At 52.0% G+C, this 22,930-nt stretch overlaps 1 protein-coding gene and 1 pseudogene across 1 annotated transcript; one reads left to right on the plus strand and one right to left on the minus strand.

The window, feature by feature from the left end:
• The first annotated feature begins 7,012 nt into the window (after positions 1–7,012).
• On the plus strand, positions 7,013–13,343 carry DMRTA2 (DMRT like family A2). Its single transcript, XM_022574990.2, has 3 exons — positions 7,013–7,817; positions 8,886–9,449; positions 10,951–13,343. Exons 1-3 carry the CDS (start codon positions 7,760–7,762, stop codon positions 12,000–12,002), a joined length of 1,674 nt encoding a protein of 557 aa, XP_022430698.2. The 5' UTR covers positions 7,013–7,759; the 3' UTR covers positions 12,003–13,343.
• Positions 13,344–22,107: 8,764 nt separating this feature from the next.
• Positions 22,108–22,916, minus strand: LOC149750755 (nuclear pore-associated protein 1-like; annotated as a pseudogene).
• Positions 22,917–22,930: the final 14 nt, after the last annotated feature.

Here is a 22,930-nt window from a genome sequence, read left to right on the forward strand (position 1 = left end):
GACCCAGGGCTAATTCCCGGAATCGCTGTTTCCAAAGGCCCTCTTGGGAGATGGAGGCCAGGAGAAGGAAGGTCCAAAGAAGACCACACTGCGTGTACACACCGTCCCCAAAGTCCCAGGAGGACCTGCAAATCACTTGGGCCTTTGCACCGTTTTGTCTGGGCAGAATCGCCTCTCTCTCCCTCCCTTCCTCGGCCTGGTCAATTCCAGGTCCTTCCAAACTCAGCTCCAGGAAACTGTGAGAACTAATTTAAAAGGGGGAGGGGTCGGAAAGGAGGCCGGTTTCAAGATAAGTATACTGTAATCCATAACTTTCTTCTGCTCCTGTCATAACCAGTTAGACAGACTTTGTAATGAGTGAAAAGATTCCATTCACAATAGCCACATAAAATGCCAAGGAATGCTTAAGGAACAGATGCTATAGGAACAAAACGACAAAATTTACAAAGAGATATAAAAGTTGTGAATAAGTGAAAGTCATTCTGGGTCCTAGATGGAAAAATACCATATTGTGAAGATGTATAATCTCCCTCAAATTAATTTCTAAAGGCAGTTAAACCAACTTTCCAAAGGGCTTTTTAAACTTCACTTTCTTTCTGGAACTAGCCTTAAAAATTCTAAAATATTTATTCAGAAGACTGTTTTTCCAAAACAGGCATGAGAATTTTGGAGAAAAAAATAAAAAAAGAATCAGGAAGTGACTTGCCCTTCCAAGTATTACAGAACTACAATAATTAAAAGAGTGATACTAGTGCAAAAGGAAGTAGCTCCCTAAATGAGAAAGCACTGAGAGGACCTAATTTCACCTGAGAATGCAGTGTAGGTATCTGGTCAGTGGGGACAGAGTGGGTTATTAAGTAGTGCTGTAATAACTGGCAAATCATTGCTGGGGGGGGTGGAATTAAATCACAAACTTACGTCACATCTTCCACCAAAATTAATTTCAAATAAAGATATAAATGTAAATAATTTTAAAAGCTGTAATATAAAATATAAGAATGCTTTTAGAAAGTTGGATTTGAAAAACCCTTGTTAAGTATGACCTGTAAATAGATTCTATAAAGAAAAAATGACAGATTTGACTACATGAAAAAGTTTAATTTTGGTGTAACAAAACAGGATCAACAAAAACAAAAATGGAGAAATGCAGCATATGTCCAGATAAGAGGATACTGCTGCCTTTACTATATAAACAGCTATTACAAATTAAGAAAAAGAGAAACTATACGTTAGAAAAATAAGCAAAGATATACATAGATTTTTTAAAAACATGAGTGACCAACACATATAGGAAAAACTAAGGAATCACTAAGGAAATGAAAATTACAGTGACAATACGATACATTTTTCCTGCTTGAACTGGCAAAGATTAAAAAGATCAGCAGATGCACTACTGTTGAGTGTGTTCATTGATACAACTTTTCCTGAGGGCTGACAGGTAGCTTTCAAAACCTTAAAAAAAAAAAAAAAAAAAAGCCTCTGACCCTCTGACCATCAATCTTATTTCTAGGAATTTATCCTAAGAAAATAATTAGGCAAGTTCACAAGGGATGTTCATTGTAGCATTTTTTCAGTACAGCAAATGTTGGAAACAAACTTAAATACCTATTAATAGGGAATTGGCTAAATAAATTAGGGTACATTTATACAATGTACCTACAGTTCATAGCAATTCTTTTAAAAGATTATGCAGATATATTGACTGATAAGAAAAAATGCTTATATTTGTAAATTAAAAAGCAAGTAACAAAAAGTATATTTTTGTAAATGTAGGCACACAGAAATATATATATTCCAGATATTCTTTGCTGAAATGTGTAAAATGTTTTATAATGTTTTACTTATCAGAACAGGCAATAATAATGTTTCCATTTGGGAAACCTGACGTCTTGCATCAGGGGTCCCTTTCTTCAGAAGCGTCCCTTGACCCTTCTTTGCCCACTCCCACCGCAGCCCTTTTCTCACTGTGAGGTCATTGACAGATGACTGTGTCCACAACTGGCCAACAAGAGCTCTTTAAGGGCCCATCACGATTGATTTATCTCCAGTCCTCAGGGCCAGGCACATACTAGGTGCTCAATATTAGTGAAATGAATGAATGAATGACCAGTATTCACGTTTTCATGAATAATCAGCAAGTTGAATGGAATCGAATCGGCTGAAAGCCCCCAGGCCTGCTCCTACCCGCCCAGAACTGAAGGTGAGAAGAAAAATGCCTGAGAGTGGGAGTCGGATCTGGGTGCCTCTCTTCCTCTACGCTCAGCAGCACTGCAACCCCGGCAAGTTACGTTGCCTCGCTGAACCTTGGAACCTCGCCGACTCAACCCTGAAACGCGCAAAGTCACACCTCCCCCAAGGACTGCCTACCAAGCAAGACAGCACACACCAAGCGTTTAGCAGAGTAGTGGTACACAGTAGGCGCTCAAAACTAGAAGCAAGTAGTTGAGCAATGAACACCACTCTGCGCGTTTGTCCCAGGCTCAGATGCGCTCAACGAGAAGGATGTGGAGACAGGAAGCCTGGCGACACTGGGCGGCCGCCTCCCCTGCGCGTGACCTGCAGACACCGGGGCTGGATCCAAAGGAGGGCTGCTGCTCTGGCTCTGCGTTGGGGCTCTGGGCGCGCTCCCCGCGTGGATGCCCTGGATCCCCCGCCCTCAGCTAGGGCCCCGGCCCACTCCTTCCCTGGGGAGGCGGGAAGGGGCTGGTCCTGCGGGCGCGAGGTAAGTGTTCCGAGAGGGGCCTCAGGCCAGACGTCCGTCCCCCGCATCCAGCCCGAGCCCTCGCCTAGACCCCGGCAGAACTTGGGCCTTGGGTAGGGGCGTCCCCTGGTACGCCTGGGTTCGAATTCTGCTCTGTCCTGTACTAGTTGTAAGATGTGGGTCAAGTCGCCTCACTTCTCTGAGTCTGTTTTCTCACCTGTCAAGTGGCGTAGCTGGAATTGCCTCTCAGAGACAGAGCTTGGTGTGACTTAAGACACTGTGAAGGAAAGGCGAGGCGCAGGGTCCCTCCCAGGAAGAGCGCCTGAGAAGTCAAGCGCCAGGATGGCAGAGGGTCTTTCTGGCTGCAAAGTTGTACCTGGGTCCTTGGTCCTGGCCTAGGCCGGATCTGTGGCCTTGACCACGCAAAAGCCGTTTTAGCGGGCTGGGGACCTGCACTGAAAGCCAGGCTGCGCTTCTCACTGTCCATCTGGGGGTGCACGCGGCTGACAGTCTTAACGTGGCTCGAGAGTTGATCCGGAGGAAAATGTTGTCGTTGTGTGTCTATGCGTGTACAGGTGTGTGAGTATCTACGCGCGTGTCGTATGCACAAGAGCGTCCGTGGTTGTGCAGGAAACAGCGTGCTTGGGGCGGCCCGCGTAGAATCCTTCTCCCAAAGGCACCTTCCCTCTTTTCTCCACGCCCCACTCCGGGTAAGGAGTTTCAGCCAAACTAACGGAATCTGGCGCGGCCAGGGGAGGGGTAGGGATGGGAGGGGCGATTCCGTCCTGGAGCCACTGGTTTGAGGATAATTACTTTTAATGTCAGAAAGATTTAGTTTAATATCATCTCTATTAGGCTGCCGGGAGGGTAATTAAACGCGACGCGCCGCAGCCGGCAAACAGATGGCGTCTGCTTGCTCCGAGGCCGCGGGCAAACAGCGCAAAAGTCAATGCCACCCGGGTTCCCCACCAGCGCCCCCGGCCCTGCTCCTACTCTTGCGCCATCGCGCCGCGCCTCCAGCCCCCTCCACACCCTCAGTCCCCAGCCCCGGCCTCACCCTGGGTCTCCACCAGGGATATCCCTTTGTACCCCACCACTGCCTGGGCAGGGACGAGAGTTGGGGACCAGTCTCAGACATGAAGGAGGTGGATTTTCGTTGCTCAGAGCGCTCCCCCGGGGCCCTCACACCCTGGCACGGCAGAGGCGTAAGCAAATGAGTTTGAGCCAGGAGGACGTGCATGAGTGAGTGTGTATGTGTGTGACTGTGTGAAGATGGGCTTTCTGCCCTCAGCCACTTCATTTGTCCCAGAGGTCTGGCTTTCTCTGCTCAGGGTCCAGCCGCCCGCAAGGCCCTCGGGTAGGGTTAGGTCCGTGGACGAGCGATGGCGCAAGTGCACGAGCATATGCTTGGGTCTGGTGTTCAGCCACTGAGATGGGAATCTGTGAACACCTGGGTGAGAGGTCACTCACCGAGTGAATGTCTCAGAATGAGGACATGCTTATGAGAGTGCTGTGAAGTCCATCAAACTTTTCCGAAGGGATCCTCTCAGGTGGGAGAGCAGCGTCAGAGATGCATGCACCCTCTGGGCGGACACTCTGTGCAGGTACGAGGTGTGTCCAAGACTTGTGCAGAATGAGGTCACACGTGCAGACTGTGTGTCCAGCCGTGAAGCCACACTCTGGTGTGCGTCAGGGGCGTAGCCCCTAATGCCTCAGTCTGGGCATGCTCTCCCCACCGCTGGCAGCTCTGTCCAGCCACCCACTTCTGGTCTGCTCCCCTCTGAGAGCACAGGCCAAATCAGGACTAGCTCAGAGTGGCCTATGGAGGTGTGAGTGCAGTGACTTCGACCAAGGACGGTTACTCTGACTCCTTCCATGACACATTCACTCCCATGAGCAGGGGGGACATCAGAACCTCGGGGATATCAAAAGAAAGACTGTGGGTCCCGGACCTGCTGGGCGGTGAACCCGAGGAGAGAGGTGACTGCTCTAGGGGTGGGCAGGTTCCCTCTGGTTGGGCTGGGTTCCAGAATGTGTCCTCTCCCCAACTTAAGAAAATGAGATTCCTTCTACGCCAGCGGGAAAACGCGGGGATCCCAAATCCTGTGGCTTGACCCTTGGCTGCTGCAGGATCACTGGGACCGGACTGGGGGAATCTCACAGTGGCCTGGCCTCAAGTGCGAAGAGGGGTGTTTGGGCCAACGCCTCCCCGGAAGCTAGGCAGATTTCTATTGTTCATTTCGTTTGGAGTTTAAAATAATGTCTCGAAAACTTTATCCAAGGTAGCTCTGGGAGGAGGCGCCGGATTCTGTCGTCTCTCCTCCACCCACCGCCCTGCCAGGGTGCAGTTAACGCATAGATTTCCTTGACCTCATAACCTCAAGATGTTGGACGGTGGGGTCTGGGTCCTTCGCTCCTAAAGGATTTTTATCCCAGACTCACTCCCTTACCATCTTTCCATGCGGGAGACACAGCGGGAGCTGACCCCTTTCTCTTTCCCAAACACATTCTCAGGCTCCAGCGAATGGAATTTGCTAGGAGCGAACAGCCGGGTTTCTAGCCTTATCGCAGACTGTCAAGGTCTGAGCACGCTGCGCGCGGCCCTGGTCAACTTTCTGGAAGCAATCTGTCCGAATCTGCCTGGCTCTTGCGCGCACCACCCCCTCCCCCGCCCCGGTCCTCGGTTTGGCTTCGCCGAGGAACCTGCGCGAGGTCCCGCGCTGGGCGGTGGGGCCTCGCTCGTCTCGCCCTCCTACCACAATCCCCAGCCCCCGGCGTCAGAGGCGTTCGGGCTGGCAGCAGTAGACCTGCCAAGTGGAAGGGGCTGCGTTCCGAGGCCCCCGGCCGAGTCTGCACGCCCAGTACGTCCGAGCCCCGGCTAGCGCGGGCCAGAGCCTGGGGGCCCTGGAAGTTCGAAAGGGCAACGCGGCAACCCTTGGTCGGGAGTGGAGGGAGAACGACTGGAAAACTCGATTTTTCTCATAAATTAAACGAATTTTCTTTACTCTGAAGGAGAGAGAGAAAAGTAGAAAAGAAAAATGAGTGAGAGAACATTAGAACGAGGAAAAGACAGAAAGTAAAGGGAAAGAGAATCACAGCGAGAGAAACCCGAGGCGATCCCGCCCGAGGACCGCGGCATTAATTCCAGATGTTGCCATTCAAGAGGGAAACAAAATCCGAAACTGTTACCTCCTCTGCGCACCGAGCTGTTCCTCAGAGCCGTGACGTCAGGACGGGAGGGTAAGGCGAAAGTTAAAACTACTCACTGGGGCCCGCGGCGACCTTGTCTCTGGACCGGAAGAACAGGCAGACTGATGTGCGTCCTGCGTCCAAGAGGATATGGGGAGACAGAGAGAAGCCACTTTTTACTTTCGTTTAAAAAAGAAAATCAAACTGTTAACTTAAAACAACGACGAAAAGAATCCCACCACCACGGAAAAGATATCTAGATGCTGCAGAGGTGAGGAAAGGAAAGAGAAAAATGGGCAGAAGGACGGGGTTAGAGGTGCTGGGAAAGGAAAGGCGCAGAGCGCACTGCCCCGGCGGGCGTCGACAGGAAGCGCTATCTCATTTCTCCCCTCCCGGTTCCTTAAAAACGAAAATCCTCAAGCCACACTTACCCTCCGTGATGCCTATCGTACCAGGACTTTTAAAATAAAGGATCTGCCTTTTAAAGGCGGCAGGGGCGGAAAAAAAAAAAAAAAAAAGCCTCCACTACCCCAAACGCGTTGGACTTGGGAGCATGCCGAAACAGAGCCGGATGGAGGGAGGAAAACTCTTCCTGGCATTTATGCCATGAACACCCTCCCTTCTCCACCCCCGCGCTCCCATTCCACCCCCACCCCGACCGCGGTAATTGAATTGTCACCTGCCCCCATCCCGCCCTGGGCCGCCAGGGCTACTTGGGGAGGTCGGCCTTGCCAAGCGCCCCCGGCCAGTGAGAGCGGCGCAGCGGAGCCCGCGCCCCAGAAACCGAGGGGTTACACACGTCTACGTAGAGGCGCACCCGACACGGTAATTAGGCGCAATTCACACGCTCTCGGGCACACGGAAACTACTTGTCACGGCATTTTCAACGCTCCTCCTTGCCCACTTTTTTTTCCACTCCTTCCCTGGAGCGCCCCCTCCCCTCCCCGAGGCCCTCAGAGAAGCTTTTGCAGTTTCGAATCTTTCGGACACTGTAGAGTGCGGGGCTCCCCGGGCGCGGGCCCGGCCAATCAGAGCGCCGTCTGCCTCCCCTGGCCAATGGCAGGCGCCACATTGTTGGCCAATTCTGTCTAATGGAGCCCTAAGGAGCAACAATAGAGCGGGGAAGCTGCTCATTGAGAGTCTGGCAGCGCCGGGCAGCTGGGGCCAGACTGTGTGCAGCGTCCGGCGCGCTCCGCGAGGGGACGCGGCGCGGCAAGGGCCGGGTCGTGGGTTCCAGCCAGTCGATCCCTAAACGGTTGCCCGGCTCCGATTTCCGACGGAAGGGTTGGACTGCGCAGCGTTCTGAGGGGGTCCGGAAGTTCGGACATGGTGACTGAAGGAGGGTGACGTGGTCAGATAAGGGGCCGGGGGCAAGGGGAAGAGTCTGAGAGCGCCAGCGTCGCGAGCGGAGCTGGGAGGCGCGTGCAGCGCCCGCGGAGGAGGATCCCCGAGCCTAAGGCAGGTAGTTGAGGGCCGCAGGGAGGGCAGGGGAGGCGTCCCGGCCTTCCGCCCCTGTTGATGAAGCCCGGGCCACTCTGGCCTCAGGGACTGCGCGGCTCGAGGGGCCTGAGGGAAGAAGGCAGTGCGCAAAGGGACGGGGTCCAGAATTCTTGGGCGGAGACACCAGGATTCGGGCTCAGGAGGGGAACCGGGGACCCAGAGGAGGCCGCGGCGGAAGCTTAGAGTTGGGCCCGCTTGGGCCTCCTGAGGCCACGGCACAGGGGAGACTCCTGCGTTCTCTCAGACCCAGTTCCAGAGGCGACTCCCACGCCTCGGTGGTGCCTGCTGGGCCATTCAAATCCCAGGAACCCAACTCCGAGACCAGAATTTGGGAATCTGCTCCCGAGCGGGGTCCCGCGGTGCCCCAGAATGGAGAGGGCGTGTCTGACGACTGGATCCCTAAACCGGGAGGGGAGGGGAAGGCCGGGTGAGTTGGTCAGCTAAAAGGCTCTCCCTCCTGCAATGCTTAACTTTTGCAAGATACTTTTTCCTCCCCGACTACTCCAGACTACAAGGCTAAAAACTGTGCCACAGGTTTACTCCATCTCCAAGCCCAGCCTATGCCTGAGGGTTTTTTTTCACGCACACCCCTCTCTCCCGCGTGGACCCTGGGTCCCAGACCCCCATATTACCTGTTTCTCGCTGTTTTCCTCGCCCCTCAAGCTAATCCTCGGGCTGGGTTTGCCTATCGAAAGAAAGATCCTTCCACTGCATTTCCTCTGTAATCCACCTCCCCAGGCCTCCTGAACTCAGCTCCACACCATTTTCTCTTCCCCCCTGGAGGCCCGCCCCTTGGAACTTGGACCCCTACATTTCCACGGGTCCCTGGGCCGCTGGGCCTAACTTTGCCCCCGAGTTGTTTCGTAGCCTTCACTCCACTTCCTAGAGATTTTTTTTTTCGTCCCTGAGTTTTCTCTCCAACTCTCCTGCTCCCACCAGAAAAAAATCTTCCAGCCCAACCAGCTGAACTCTATGCCTTGATATTACCCTCCTCTTCACCCTTCTATAAAACTGAACGTTTCGCCTCGGGTTTTCCTGTTTTGCTCTTGGCATCAGTCTAACTGTTGGGTCAAAATTTTCTAATTCGAGTCCCACCAAACAAACATTTCTCTCTGCCTGTCTAACCTCAGTTCTGCTAAACTTTGGGGGATCTTTTTTTTTTTAAAACCCTTGTTACATTCATCTGAACCAATGACTTTCAAACTTTATATGGCTTTTAATTTTTTCCAGTGGAACCACTGATTCAGATGAAATCTTACACCCAGTGCATAAATCAGTTATAAGAACTCTGGTGGGAGTGGGGTCGGGGAGTTAGGCATTTACAAGCGGACTCCAAAGGTACCTCCTCCCAGCGATTCGGTAATTGCTAGCTAAACCTCCCGCTGCCGAAATGCCCCTCTCTAAACCTGGATTCCTCCAGGGTGCGCTTTAGCTTAGCGCACCATGCTCTCCTCACCGCAAGTTTCTCCCCTCTTCCCACGGTATTCCACGCCAGGTCCTGCCATGGAGCTGCGCTCCGAGTTGCCCAGCGTACCCGGCGCGGCGACGGCGGCTGCGACAACGACGGGCCCGCCCGTGGCTTCGGTGGCGTCGGTGGCAGCGGCGGCGGCAGCGGCCGCTTCGCTACCTGTGAGCGTGGCGGGCGGCTTGCTACGAGCGCCGCCGCTGTTGTTGCGGGCTGCGGAGAAGTACCCGCGGACCCCCAAGTGCGCGCGCTGCCGCAACCACGGCGTGGTGTCTGCGCTCAAGGGCCACAAGCGCTACTGCCGCTGGAAGGACTGCCTGTGCGCCAAGTGCACGCTCATCGCCGAGCGCCAGCGCGTCATGGCGGCGCAGGTGGCGCTGCGCAGGCAACAGGCGCAGGAAGAGAACGAGGCGCGCGAGTTACAGCTCCTCTACGGCACTGCCGAGGGCCTGGCGCTGGCCGCCGCCAACGGCATCATCCCGCCGCGACCCGCCTACGAGGTCTTCGGCTCTGTGTGCGCCGCCGACGGCGGGGGGCCGGGAGCGGGAGCGCCCGCGGGCACCGGATGCGGCGCCGCGGGCGCGGGGAGCTCAGGTGAGGAGAGGGGAGCAGGGACGGGGTTCAGGGGCGCGCAGCCCAGGGACTTGTCTCGGTACTGAAAGAGTAGAATCGCGTTCTCCAAACGCCGCACCTGGTGGAGCTGCCCGCGCACCAAGCCCCTGATTTGAGGCATAAACACACAAACTTTCCTTTCTCCCCTTTATGAAGCATTTGCACTTTATTCCTTTCTCTCACCGCAGGCCCAGATGTAAACGCTTTAATCTTATTGCCTCTACCCAAAGGCAGCCATGTCTCAGCTTTATTGCTCACTTCGCTGGGTCTTCTCCCCGGCGCGAGAACCCACGCGTCTTATCTTTTCTTTCGTTCTGCGCTTTTCACACGCCGCAGATCCCTCCGCTCCTTCCCAACTCTCTTCAGCAATCCGACCTTCTCCAAGTCCCCTCCCCCGCCCCGCTTCGCTTTCTCTAGGTACTGAGGACGCCGAATTCCCTCCCAACCCCACTCCCCCCCTCCCCCGCAGGATTCCTTTTCTCCTGTTCCTAATGTTCCCTGGTCAACCGCCCTGCTCCTTCTTTCTAGCTTCCTTCCCTGCTCGTCTCCCTTTTCTCAGAGTACGCGCTCTCTCCCTTCTCTCAATCCCCTTTCCTCTTCCCAGTGCACTCCCTGTCCTGCTCTGGCCGCACCCTCTTCTTCGAGACTCCCTAGGCTTTTGGGGGAGGGGGTGCGGAATTAGGCCAGGGCTCACTCAGCTTCCAGCTTGGGAGGGAAGAACTTCTTAGGTCTTAATTATTTTTTAAGATTTTTTTTTGATGTGGACCACTTCTAAAGTCTTTTTATTGAATTTGTTACAATATTGCTTCTGTTTTATGTTTTGGTTTTTTGGCGGGAGGCACGTGGGATCTTAGCTCCCAACCAGGGATCAAGTCTTAACCACTGGACTGCCAGGGAAGTCCCACTTAGGTCTTAATTTTGGAAAGGATGGATTAGAAATAGAGGCTCTACTTTTGCCTGTAGAGAGGCTTGGGATCTTGTAAATGCCCAAGGTGCATTCCCCTCCAGGCTGTGCTGCCCAGGGCCACAGAGCACCCAGGGCTGGGTGGGCTCTTGGAATCACAGGGGTGGAGTGAGGTCTTCTATACAGTGTGTGGTGCAGGTGCAAGTTGTGTTGGCTCCTGTTTGACCTCTGGGTCAGGCCACTTCTCCAGAGCAGAGCAGGCCAAGACTAGGAAGGGTGAAGGTATTGGGCACAGATGTAGGAAGAGGGTCACTGGACACTGAGTTTACAGGGCACAGGTGGTTGGGGTTCTGGGTACAGAAAGAGAATGCGCTCTGGGAGCCGAGAAAGAGCCAGGGCTGTAGGGGCTCAGAGGGGAAGGAATGCTGGAAGAAAAAGAAAGAAGGGTTTTGGAGCCAGTGAATGAGGGTTGTGAGGCTCAGAGGGAAAGGAAGCTGGACTCCAAAGGGCTCTGGTGCTGTGGGGTGCGGTCACTTCCCTGCTAACCGCTCCTTTACATACCCCTTTCTCCCCTCCTAGAGGCCAAGTTACAGAAGTTTGACGTATTCCCCAAGACGCTGCTTCAGGCAGGCCGCGCAGGCAGCCCGCAGCCGCCGCCGGGAAAGCCTTTATCACCCGACGGCGCGGACTCTGGTCCCGGGACATCGTCCCCAGAGGTGCGAGCGGGCTCGGGCTCGGAGAACGGCGACGGCGAGTCCTTTTCTGGGTCGCCCCTGGCCCGGGCCTCCAAAGAGGCAGGTGGCAGCTGCCCAGGCAGCGCTGGCCCCGGAGGCGGCGCCGAGGAGGACAGCCCGGGATCCGCCAGCCCTCTGGGTTCAGAATCCGGCTCCGAGGTCGACAAAGAAGAGGCAGAGGCCGCTCCCGCGCCCGGGCTGGGCGGGGGCCCGGGTCCACGGCAGCGGACGCCGCTAGACATCTTGACGCGCGTCTTCCCGGGCCACCGGCGGGGTGTCCTGGAGCTAGTGTTGCAGGGCTGCGGCGGCGACGTGGTGCAGGCTATCGAGCAGGTGCTGAACCACCACCGCGGGGGCCTGGCGGCCGGCCTCGGCCCCGCCGTGCCCCCCGATAAGGCCGCGGTGGGGGCAGTAGTAGCAGCGGATGACGCGTGGCCTGGCCGCGTCGACGCCGCGGCCGCCGGGGGGCCGGGGCTGCCCGCGCCGCTGCAGGCGGGCCCAGCCGCACCTCCGCACCACAGACCTTTGCTGGCCGGCGCCATGGCGCCCGGGGCGCTGGGCTCGCTGAGCAGCCGCTCGGCCTTCTCGCCACTGCAGCCCAACGCCAGTCACTTCGGCGCCGACGCGGGCGCCTACCCGCTGGGCGCGCCGCTCGGCCTCAGCCCCCTGCGCCTGGCCTACTCGGCGGCGGCGGCGCACAGTCGCGGCCTGGCCTTCATGGCTCCCTACTCCACCGCCGGCCTGGTGCCCACACTCGGCTTCCGCCCGCCCATGGACTACGCCTTCAGTGATCTCATGCGCGACCGCTCGGCCGCCGCCGCTGCTGTGCACAAGGAGCCGACCTACGGCGGCGGCCTGTACGGGCCCATGGTCAATGGTGCCCCTGAGAAGCAGTAGGTCGAGCGGCCCGGCAGTCGGGCGGCCCCCAAACAGGGACCCCGGGCTTGCCCCGCGGGCTGCCGGCCCGTCTTTGCCTGGTGCGCTCTCTGCGCCCCGGCTGGGATCCTCTCGCTCCAAGGTGGTTTTCAGTTTTGTTTTGGACGGTGGGTGGGGAGAGCTGAGCAAAGAGGAGCAGCTTCAGATGCAGATGTTCTCGGAGGGGATGTGAGACCCCCATCCTCGTCCCGCGACCCTATCAAGGCTCCCCATCCCTTCAGAAGGCCGGGAATTCTTGAGAATTCAGAGGCTGCAGCCGCTGCGCAAGCTCCTGCCTCTCCTGTCGCTATGCTCGTCACACCTGCCCGCGCTCCCAAATGGTTGGCAGGATAGTCCGAGAGTCTGTCTTCTGTGTCTCCCCCTCCCTTAAAAAATTTTTAATATTCGCTCTAACAAATATAAATTTAGGATGTATAAATCTCTTGGCACTGAGTCGAGTCTTTGGGACACACATATATATCGATATCAAATTGTAAAAAAAGAAAAAAAAGGAAACAAGTTCTAAGGTGCACTTTCCTCGTTGCGGTATTTGTCGCTCTCTTTGTTGCTTATGCCGATAAGCATGGGTTTCCTTGGTGCAGTGTGAGTTTTTATATATGTATAAATCTATATATAAACTATACATATATATACAAGCCAGTGTATAATGTTATAAAATGGAATTCTAAGTTATTAATCTGTAGGTGACCTCGGTATTAACGTGAAAAATATTCAAAAACAAGCAAAAAAAAAGGACAAAACGGAAAAAAATTAGACTATGCGTGCATTGTACTTATCAGGTTTATAGATTAAATATATTGTAAACTCGAGATGAATCCTGCCCACCCGCCCCTCTTGCCTGCGGCCTGTCTCTCCCTAAGGAGCGGTCTAGGTGCGCACTGAAGCAGGAACAGAGTGAGCCGTGACTGAGCCGGAACCGCCCGCCGGAGGGCCCATCCCCGCCTCGCGGGACTCGCCAGGCACCTCGGCCGAAGGGCCGGCAGCGGGAAACGCTGCTGCAGAGAATGGCTCTCTTTGTGCTTTCCTTTGCCTAGACATGAGCTAGAAATAAATGTTATTTTCTAAGAAAACAGCAACGAATCCCGTCCCGCTTCTCGGGCGGCCGGGTTGATAATCTTAATTCCTCGCCGGAGCCGCGGTATCAGGGAGAAGCTTGACCGAGGTCCGGAGGGTGCTTACGACCCTCGGGGGTGCGGGGCGAGGAAACTTCCTGCAGCGCCCGGGAGAGGCGCGCGCTCAGCACTCCGGGAGGAGCGGCGCCCGCCGTGCTTGTGGGACCTGGTGTCCCTCCCACTCCCCGCTCGGGCGCGCGGGTTGCGGAGGGGTCGCCTTGCCAGTGCTCTCGGTCCCCGGAGTCCTGCGAGGCCGCCGGCCGGGTTCCCGTTCTCCCCGGGGCGCAGATTTGGGCGCCCGCCGCGCGCCTCCCTCTTCAGGTTTGGAAGGAATGGCAGCCGAGACGGCGGCTGGGGAGGGAAGGCTAAGACCGCTCTCTCACAGAGGCCAGCGGCCTGGGAGTTACTTTTGGGGTGGTGGGGCGCTGCCTTCGCCCTAGACAGTGTAATCTGAGAGCGGCGGTGAGGACGCGCCTTCCAGCCCGACCTCACTCCGCGCCCCTTTTTGACCTTCCCTCCCTAAGCGGAGCTGAAGAAATTGGCGGCTCCGGGGCCGACACCCGCCTCCGGCCTCCCAAGTCCCTCCCGCTTCTGGCTGGGTGACTCCCCCTCTCCGAGAAACAGGGTGTCCCTCCCCTAGGCTGGGCCGGCGACTTCCCAAGGTAAACTTCTGGGGCCGGCTCGAGTTCCGCCAGGCGGTGAAACTTAATAGCAGGGACAAGAAAACGGTTTAATAAAGAAGGGCTTTAATAGGGAACTAATTTGATTGAGTTGCCTAATTCCACTTTAATTGGAAAGGGGTTTGGCTGTTTGGTTATAAAGTGCGAGGGTGATGAGGAGCTGGAAGTGGGGGGAGAAGGGGCGAGAGCAGAGAGATGGGGCGAGACAGGCAATGAAGATAGGGAGGAACGAAGAGAGAGACGAGAAAGAAAAGAGGGAAGAGTTACCTAGGAAGTAGAGAGGAAGGCGGAAGAAAGTGCGCGGGAGCTTCTAGAAGTGTGAACTTTCTTGCGCTTCAAGGCTGCGCGCTCTCAAGCCTCCCACTCCAGGTTTTCCCTCCTCCCACTCCAGGTTTTCAGAGGCCTCGCATCCTCTCTCAACCCGCGCTCCAGCTGCCCCCTCCTCGGGATCAGCCCTCTTCCCCGCTCTAGGTGAGCTTAAGATCTGTCTTGGTCTCTTGGTTTCAGGAGGGATCTATATTGGGTCATCTGAAGTTCTCGGTTCCTGCTGGTGCTCAAGCCAGACGGAGAGAGGCGGCCTGTGGGCCCGCGTTACCCACTCTCCAGAACACCTGGAGCTTAATAGCTTTCAAGGTCATTATTTTAGTTTATCCTCACGGCAAACCCGGGAAAATCCAGTGAGTTGTTTATTATCGTCTCCATTTTACAGAGGAGGAAACTGAGGTCCAGAGTGGTTCAGGGACTTGTCCAACCATCCGGGGACCCTGAATCTCTTTTCCTTTCCATTCTCCCAGTGGGCTTGTTCCTCCCTCTCCTCTCGTGAAGCGGTCTCGGCTGGCCGACGGCGGGGCCTCTGCGGTAACCCACCTCCTGTGTACACGTGCGGCCCAGAGAGGAGAGGCGGCTTGCTCCTAGCGCCCAGAGAGGCCGCGGCCTCAGCTTTGGGCTTCAAGCGTCGTCTTCCGTAGAACTCAGAATGGTTCTCCAGCGGTGGAAGTTAGACGGGGTGGAGTAGTGGGGTTCCAAGGTTCCTCCCCTCCCTGGCCCGACGATAGAAGCCCAGGATGGTCAGCCACAGCCTTGGCGCCTGGCAAAGCCCTGCACCCTCGGGGCCCCGGACTCCGCTGCCCACGGAGCAGCCAGGAAGACTAAGGCTCAGAGGCTGACAGTGACCGGCCCAGGGTCGCACATCCAGGCTCTGAGGAGCGAGAATCAGAGCCCAGGATGCTCAAGCCGGGTTGCTAGGTTGCAGCGGTGGGAGTGGCAGGGGCGGAAGAGTAGGCACCTTTGGTTCAGGGAGCTTCTGTAGTGGGCGGGAGGGGGCTGGGGCCTGAGCTCCCCTGGGATCCGTATCGGGGAGGAGCTTGGGGTTCTCGCTTGGGGCGTTGCTCTCACCCCTGATGGAAAGGACAAAGGTGGGAGCATCACCTCTTTTCTCCTGGGAGGGGAAGATGGGACAGGAGTTCTCTTCCTGATCTCTACTGTCTGTGTTTATTTCCAAACTCTCCCCTAAGCCGGCTGGAGCCAACCCAATCCTGTGCCTTGGGGGAGACACACTCAACCGAGATAGTAGTCCTTTCAAAATCATCTTCTCCTCTTCCTCCTCCTCCAACAGCAGCACTGTGTGCCTACTGTGTGCCAGGTCCTGTACTAAGCACATTCCCTGCACAGGATCCTCCTCAGTGGGTGAGAAAGAGGCAAGAGCTGGGATCCAGGCTCTGTCGCTGGCTAGGTTTATTCATTCACAGATTACTCAAGTCAGCAAATATTTGCTAAGTACTTACTGAATGCCAGACCCAGTACAAGACAGGTGCCATCCCTGCCCAATTAAAACTATGTGTTGGGAGTTGAGGGGGGAGGCAACTAAACAGGCAAGGAGGATGCACTGATCAGGGCCAAGGAGGTCTGCCAGGGAGGTCAGGGAGGTCTGCCAGGGAAAGGCAAGTTAGGCAAGGTGCTTCACCTTAGTTCCCTTCTCAGTTAAATAGGGCTAATAGTAGTGTGTACCACTTCGAGTGTTGTGAGGATTAAATGAGGTATTGTGCAAAGAGCTCTTAGCTCGGTTTCTACTCACTAGGCTTCCATTATTATAATTCTCAGATTCTTTGGTGTGGATATTGTCCCATTTCACAGAGGAGTGAACAGCTCGGAGCAAGTTCAGCTTATAAATCCTCTAAAGTGTCACAAGTTATGGGAGGCATCCTGCCCAGAGCAAGGGGCCATAGAGAAAGGTCATCAAATTGGAGAGTGTGGGTTCTGGAGATGCTTCTGAGAAGGGGTGAGGCTGCAGCTGGGTTCCGAGGGGCTTGATGAGGGGCAGCATTGCAATTCATGGCAGGAAATGGGTGAGGGAGTGAGGGGTCCCTCTAAAGGAGCAGGTGGAGAGGGAGGAGGTGGGGGCAGGCTGTGATGTTAGAGGTTAGAGGTCAGATCATGGAGATTGTTGAACTCCAGAATAAGGCTTTCAGAGTGTGGGTACTGGGAGCCATTGATAGCAGTGCCTGGTGAGATTTGCGTTTGGATTGGATAGATTGTTAGGAGGAAGGCCGAACCCCTCCAAGGGGGAGCCGTGAGAGATGGCAGCACCAAAAAAATGACCAGTGGGAGTAGGGACAGGGAGAGAAGAGGTTGACTTCAAGAACTGCTGGGAGCCAGACTCTCCACCGTTGATCCAATATGGGGAGTAAGCTGGGGGGAGGACTCATGGCTGATTTTCAGGTGTCTGGGCTGGGTGTCTCATTGAGGGTGACACTCAGAGTCGTGTGCTCCTGGAACAGAGGCAAGATTGGAGGGTGAGGAAAGAATTCTCAATATTCGAAATACAGACGTTGGGGACTTCCCTCATGGCCCAGTGGTTAAGACTCTGCGCTCTCAGTGCAGGGGGCCTGGATTTGATCCCTAGTCTGGGAACTAGATCCCGCGTGCCACAACTAAGACCTGGCGCAGGCAAATAAATAAATAAATATTTTAAAAAAGAAAAGAAAAGAAAAGACAGACTTTGAAGGGCTCATAGGGCCTCTAGGAATGGACACCAAATGGTAGAAAGAGTCAACATGTGGGTGGCAGCAGGGCCTTGGGAGGATGAAATGGGTCAGCCCCATCCCTTCCCCCCCCATAGGACACAGGACTCTCTTGGTGGAGACCATGGGCCAGGGAAGGGTGTTGAGACCCCAGATATTGGAGTTCTGCTTCTCATCATTTTTGTTCATGCCTATTAAAATCATTCTCCTAAAACTTTGCACCCTTTAAAGGTCATTGTCCTGGGGCAGGACCCTGGGCAATCAGTCATGTATCTATTGTGACACCAATGTAACTTAAAACTTAAACTTCAGGACTCCCCACCTGTACAGGTTCTTTTCATTTTGTGCACATGGTCAAGTGGCTTCTTTTTCTTAAAAGTTTCAGGCTCCATTAAAAACTGCATCTGCCACTACACAGCATAGGTCACACCTTCTGGCTTCCTGTTTCTGTTAACTGTTGCTGCATAGCAAATGGCCCCAAATTTAGTGACTTAACACAATAACCATTTTTTTAATCTCATAATTTCATGGGTCAGGAATTTGGACAGGGCATGGCTGGATCATTCTTCTGTTCCATATAGTGCTGATGGAGATCTCCGGGTGGTATTCAGCTGGTGGATGTGTTAGTCTGGAGGGTAACAGCTTCAGTCACATGTCTGGTGCGTTTGCATAGATGGCGGGAAGGCTGGGCTCAGCTGGACCATTGATTGGAGCACCTACATGTAGCCCCTCATCATGGTAGCCTCGGGGTATCTGACCTCTTACACATCAGGGTTCCAGGAGCAGATATTCAGTGAACAAACTGAAAGCTACATGGCCCTTTATGACCTAGCCTTACAGGTCAAGGAATGTAACAAGACTCTTCTATTTGCAAGTGACTGACACCCAAGTCACACCGACTTAAAAAGAGGTAATTGATGTCCTCCCAGAAGCTAGTCCTCAGTTACCAAGGCTTCTGCAAGATATAGGGCCTCTGGAAAACCAAGCTTTCAGGACAGCTGAATGTTTGCCCATTTTAGCCCTACTAGTCTTTGTTTTAGCATTTTAGGGTGGAAGCTTTATAAAACATGCTACACGCTTTTCCATTTTCTTTTTCAAGGGACAGTGAAATACTCCAAACTTTCTCTGATTCAAATTCATCTCGGATGTATCATGATAGGACTGTGGGGTCTTATTGGAATGAGGTTTCGTTGGCTCAGGCACTAAGAGACTCAAAATTTCTGGCGTTTTCTAATGCATTTAAAAAATTTTGAACACCTTTTATTATGAATGATTTCAAGCATATAAGAAAGTGGAGAGAAGAGTATGATAAACCTTTACATATTCATCACATAACCTTAATAATTACTAATATTTGCCATATTTGTTTGGCCTAAATTTTTCTTTGAAGTATTTAAAAATAAATTATCAACATTGTGAAATTCCACTGTGAAATGCTTCAGTATGCATTTCTAAAACATGAGACATTTTCTTACAGAACCACAGTATCGTTAATACACTGTAAATAGGAAAAATAATTCCTTTATATTATCTAATACTCAATACATATTAAGATTTACCCAATTGCCCTCACTGAGGGTGGACTTATTTGTTTGTTTGTTTATACATACATACATACATATAACATATAACTTATCGATTTATTGTTCGAACCAGGATTTGGTCAGCTATAGCAGATGCTGTCAGAGTCCCACTCATACCCTTGGACCTTTTAGTTCACTGATTTCCAGCTTCCAGAAACAGTTTCCCTATGTCTAAGGTCTTTTAGTTCAGAACCACAGAAGCAGGTGGCACACCAGAGTTGGGGTAGTGGGAGCCATCCCCCCAGAGTAGGCAATTAGAGGGTGCATTGTTCGTAGAGAATTTTTTAAAAAATATTTATTTATTTGGTTTCACTGGGTCTTAATTGCGGCAGGCGGGCTTCTTAATTGCGGCTCGCTGGCTCCTTAGTTGCAGCACGTGGGCTCCCTAGTTGTGGCATCTGAACTCTTAGTTTGCGGCATGCGTGTGGGATCTAGTTGCCTGACCAGGGATCGAACCCAGGCCCCCTGCATTGGGAACGCAGAGTCTTATCCACTGAGCCACCAGGGAAGTCCCTTGTAGAGAATTTAAAACAATAATAAAACTGACTACAAGTTGGTCAGCTCTTTAAATTATCACCATAGCCCAGCAATTCTGAAAAATTTCAGAAAGAAAATATTAGTCACCTCAAAAAAATTGTTGGTGGTCAAAGTTCTAAACAGTCCCTGCAGTGATTGTGTGTGTATACAGATAGATACACACATATGTAAAATATATTCATATATTTTAAAATTTGATTTATAATTTTAAGAATTTTATTTATTTTTTAAATATTTGTTTTGTAGTACATTTCTAAATGTTGGAACACACAAATAGATGTGCGTAACCACCATCAAAATCAGAATTCAGAACAACTCCATCACCCCAGAAAACTTCCCCCTGCTGCTCCTTTATAATCAAACCTTCTCCCCAACCTCTAACCCTTGGCAACCAGTGATCTGTTCTCTGTCTTTACAGTTCTTTCTTTTCCAGAATGTTATATAGATAGAATCATATAGCATGTGGCCTCTTGAGATTGGCTTCTTTCACTCAGAATAACGCCTTTAAGATTCAACCAAGTTGTTGCATGTGTCAATAGTTCATTCCTCTTTATTGCTGCATAGTATTCAATTGTATGGCTGTACCACAGTTTGCTAATCCATTCACTGTTGAAAGACATTTGGATTGTTTTCATTTTGGGTGATTGTGAATAGATGAATGAAGCTGCTATAAACCCTGAACAGGCTTTTGTGTGATCACAAGTTTTTATTTTTCCAGAGTAAATACTTGGGACTATGATTGCCAATTCATATGGTTAAGTGTATGTTTAACTTTATATGTCCAGAGGGGTTATACCATTTTTCATTCCCACCAGCAACATATGAGAGTTGCTGCATCATCACTCTTGGTTTGTCTGGCGCATTTTTATAAAGCCATTCTGATAGTAGTGCAGTGGTATCTTATGGTGGTTTTGATTTGCATTTCCTTAATGACTAGTGACCTTAAGCACTTTTTCATGTATTTATTTTTTATCATATATCTTCTTTGCTGAATTGTCTGTTCAACTATTTTGCCCAATTTTTAAAAAGTTAAATTGTTTGTTTTCTTACAGTTGAATATTTTTAAATAACAGCTTTTTTGAGAAATTATATATATACCGTACAATTCATTTTTTAAAGTGTACAATTCAGTGGTTTCCAATATATTCCCATAGTTGTGAAACCATCACCATAATCAATTTTAGAATATTTTCATCACCCCAAAAGAAATACTGTGCCCATTAGCAGTTACTACTCATTGGCCCCAGACTCTCCAACTCTACATAGCCACTAATTTACTTTCAGTCTATAAATTTGTCTGTTCTGGAAAATTCACATAAATGGAATCATAAAACATGTAGTCTTTTGTGTCTGGCTTCTTTCAGTTAGCATAATGCTTTTGAGGTTCATCCATTGTAGCATGGATAAGTACTTCATTCCTTTTTATTGCTGAATAATATTCCACAAAATGGATATACCACATTTTGTTTATCCACTTATCTGTTGATGGACATTTGAGTTGCTTCCAGTTTGTGGCTATTATGAATACTGCTGCTATGAACATTTTGTGTACAAGGTTTTCTATGAACATACATTTTGATTTCTCTTGGTTATATACCTAGGAGTGGCATTGCTGGATCATAACTCTATATTTAACCTTTTGAGGAGCTGCCAAAATGTTTTCCACAGCAACTGCACCATTTTACAGTCCTACCAGCAGTGCAGTAGGGTTCCAGTTTCTCCGCATCCTTGACAATACTTGTTATTATCTGTCTTTTTTATTCTAGCCACCCTAGTGTGTGTGAAAGTTGCATGTCATTGTGGTTTTTCATATCACTGATGACTAATGATACTGAGCATCTTTTCATGTGCATTTTGGCCATTTGTATATCACCTTTGTAGATATGTTTTTTCAAGTCCTTTGCCAATTTTATTATTTTTTAAATTAATTTATTTATTTTAAAATGAACAAGGTTTTATATATATATATATATATGTACATAAAGCTGGGAAAGAGAAGGACCCATTGAGGCAAATGCATAGGGGGAGAGAAAGCATCTGAAAACAGCAGTGGACATCCTGCCAGTTCCAAGTCTAGGGAAAACTGTCCAGGAGCTTTGGTCGGCCAAGTTAACAGTGAAGCCAGGGATGGCACAGTGGATGATACATGCAGCTCTATTCCATTCTCCTAACTGGAACTTCTCAAGTCTGGTGTAGCTCTGAAGTGGGCTCATATGCTCCACACCCTCCAACACACACACACACACACACACACACACACACTTGCACACCCCTGAGGTGTGGTCCTCCGGCTTGCTGTAGGAAGAGAGGAGGTTAAGTTTCACTTAAAGGGGCTGAACCACTTTCCAGTGAGGCAAAGTCCATTCATGGTTACACAGTTTGCAGAATAAGATCTGCTCTTCATTTGTTGAGTTTCTTCACAGAAGAAAGGAATTTGCTGATGGCTCCTATGAAGCCCTGGGCAGGTTATGAGGCTGCCGGACTCCTATGAGCACAGGCACATCCATAGCACAGGCTATCCCCCATGGCACCACCTGGGTTTTGGCCAGGGTGGGGCCCAGTGCTTTGCATGAATGAGGCACCAGAAGTGTATCCAGTCACAGCAGGTGTGGTGCTGTCCCCCATGGCCCCCGCCCTGTTCTCTGCACAGATGGGTTCCAAGTCTAATGGCAGTTAATACACAGGGCCTCCCAGCACCAGTGAGATGTTGTGCCCTCCATCCGCACCACCTGTGTACTGGCCAGGTGGGTCCCAGTTGTAAGCGGGAATACCAGGTCCTCCAATCATGGGAATGATGTTGTTCCCTTCTGTACGACCACCACCTGGATTGTGAGCAGGTGGGCCCCTTGTGTTTGGAAATAAGGTAGAACTAGAAGTGTGTTGAAACCCATGGGTGGTACCCACACTTGCAACTCCAACAGATGTGGTGTGCTCTGATGGAAGGTGGAAACTGACATGTCCCTTGACACAGATTTCTTCTCCTTGCTGATGGAACTTTCAAACATAGATTTTTTACGTCCAGATGGGCCCTGTGTGCAGTGACGGAAAGTGGCCTCCAATCGTGGGGATGGTGTTTTCCCCTGCCATCACCGTACCACCTGTATTCAGCCTAGGTAGGCCCCAGGTATTTGGATTTAGGTGGAATCAGGTATGTTCCCAAATGCTGGGATGGTGCCTCCCCCTCCTACTGCAGCAGCCTTGATGGCAGGTTGTCTGGCCCAAAGTAGGAACAGAAGCGGTGCTGGTGCCCCACTTAGTCCTGCCCCAAAGTTAAGTGGTCTGGATGGCTCTGAATGAGCAAGGCCTGAGGCTGACACACCGACTCCAAGGCTCCCACCAGCCATAGGGGCTGCAGGTCCCATGAACAGTGGGCCCGGTGTGGTATCGGCAAACAGCCAGCTACTGTCCCCAGTACTGGGCATCCTGGTGGCAACTCCAAAGCCAGTAGCAATGGACACAGTCCTGGGGAGAATGCCTGGGTTGTTGCCAAAGGCCGGCTGCATGTTGCTGGTGGTGGCAAATAGGGGAGCTGGCAAAGCTGACTGCATGATGCTGACTCGCGGTGGCTAGGCTGCAGGAGCGACTAGGACTTTATCTTGTGCTGAGGCTGCTGGGTTTCCCAATAGAAAATAATCATTAGGCCTCTGCCCATCGTTAGCCCCAAATGTGGCCTGAGACGGGAGACCTGGGTCCAAGAGGAGCTTGAAGTGTTGGTCTATCTGTTGGCCGATGTTGCAGGTAAATGAGTTGAGGCATGGGCTGAGGCATTGCTACCACTGGATGGTGTGTTCCCAGAAATAGGAACAGCCGTGTGAAATGGGTAGTGGTTCTACCTGGAGACAGGGGCAGACTGGAAAATGACAGCCTAAGAAGGAGGTATGGTGTCCATAGCTTTGGTGTCAGAGGTGCTGCCTACTGAAGCACTGATGACGGCTGAAGCCATTAATGGGGGGCTGG

Source organism: Delphinapterus leucas, chromosome 1, assembly GCF_059928025.1.
Source record: "Delphinapterus leucas isolate spDelLeu-1000000601 "Yukka" chromosome 1, BTC_Dleu_Yukka2, whole genome shotgun sequence".
Taxonomy (NCBI): domain Eukaryota; kingdom Metazoa; phylum Chordata; class Mammalia; order Artiodactyla; family Monodontidae; genus Delphinapterus; species Delphinapterus leucas.

Bases quoted from the DNA above. Each gene is read 5' to 3' on its own strand.
- DMRTA2 (XM_022574990.2), top strand. From the start codon at position 7,760: ATGGAGAGGGCGTGTCTGACGACTGGATCCCTAAACCGGGAGGGGAGG. The intron at 7,818-8,885 runs GTGAGTTGGTCA...ATTCCACGCCAG, and splicing joins GGAGGGGAGGGGAAGGCCGG to GTCCTGCCATGGAGCTGCGC. The intron at 9,450-10,950 runs GTGAGGAGAGGG...CTCCCCTCCTAG, and splicing joins CGCGGGCGCGGGGAGCTCAG to AGGCCAAGTTACAGAAGTTT.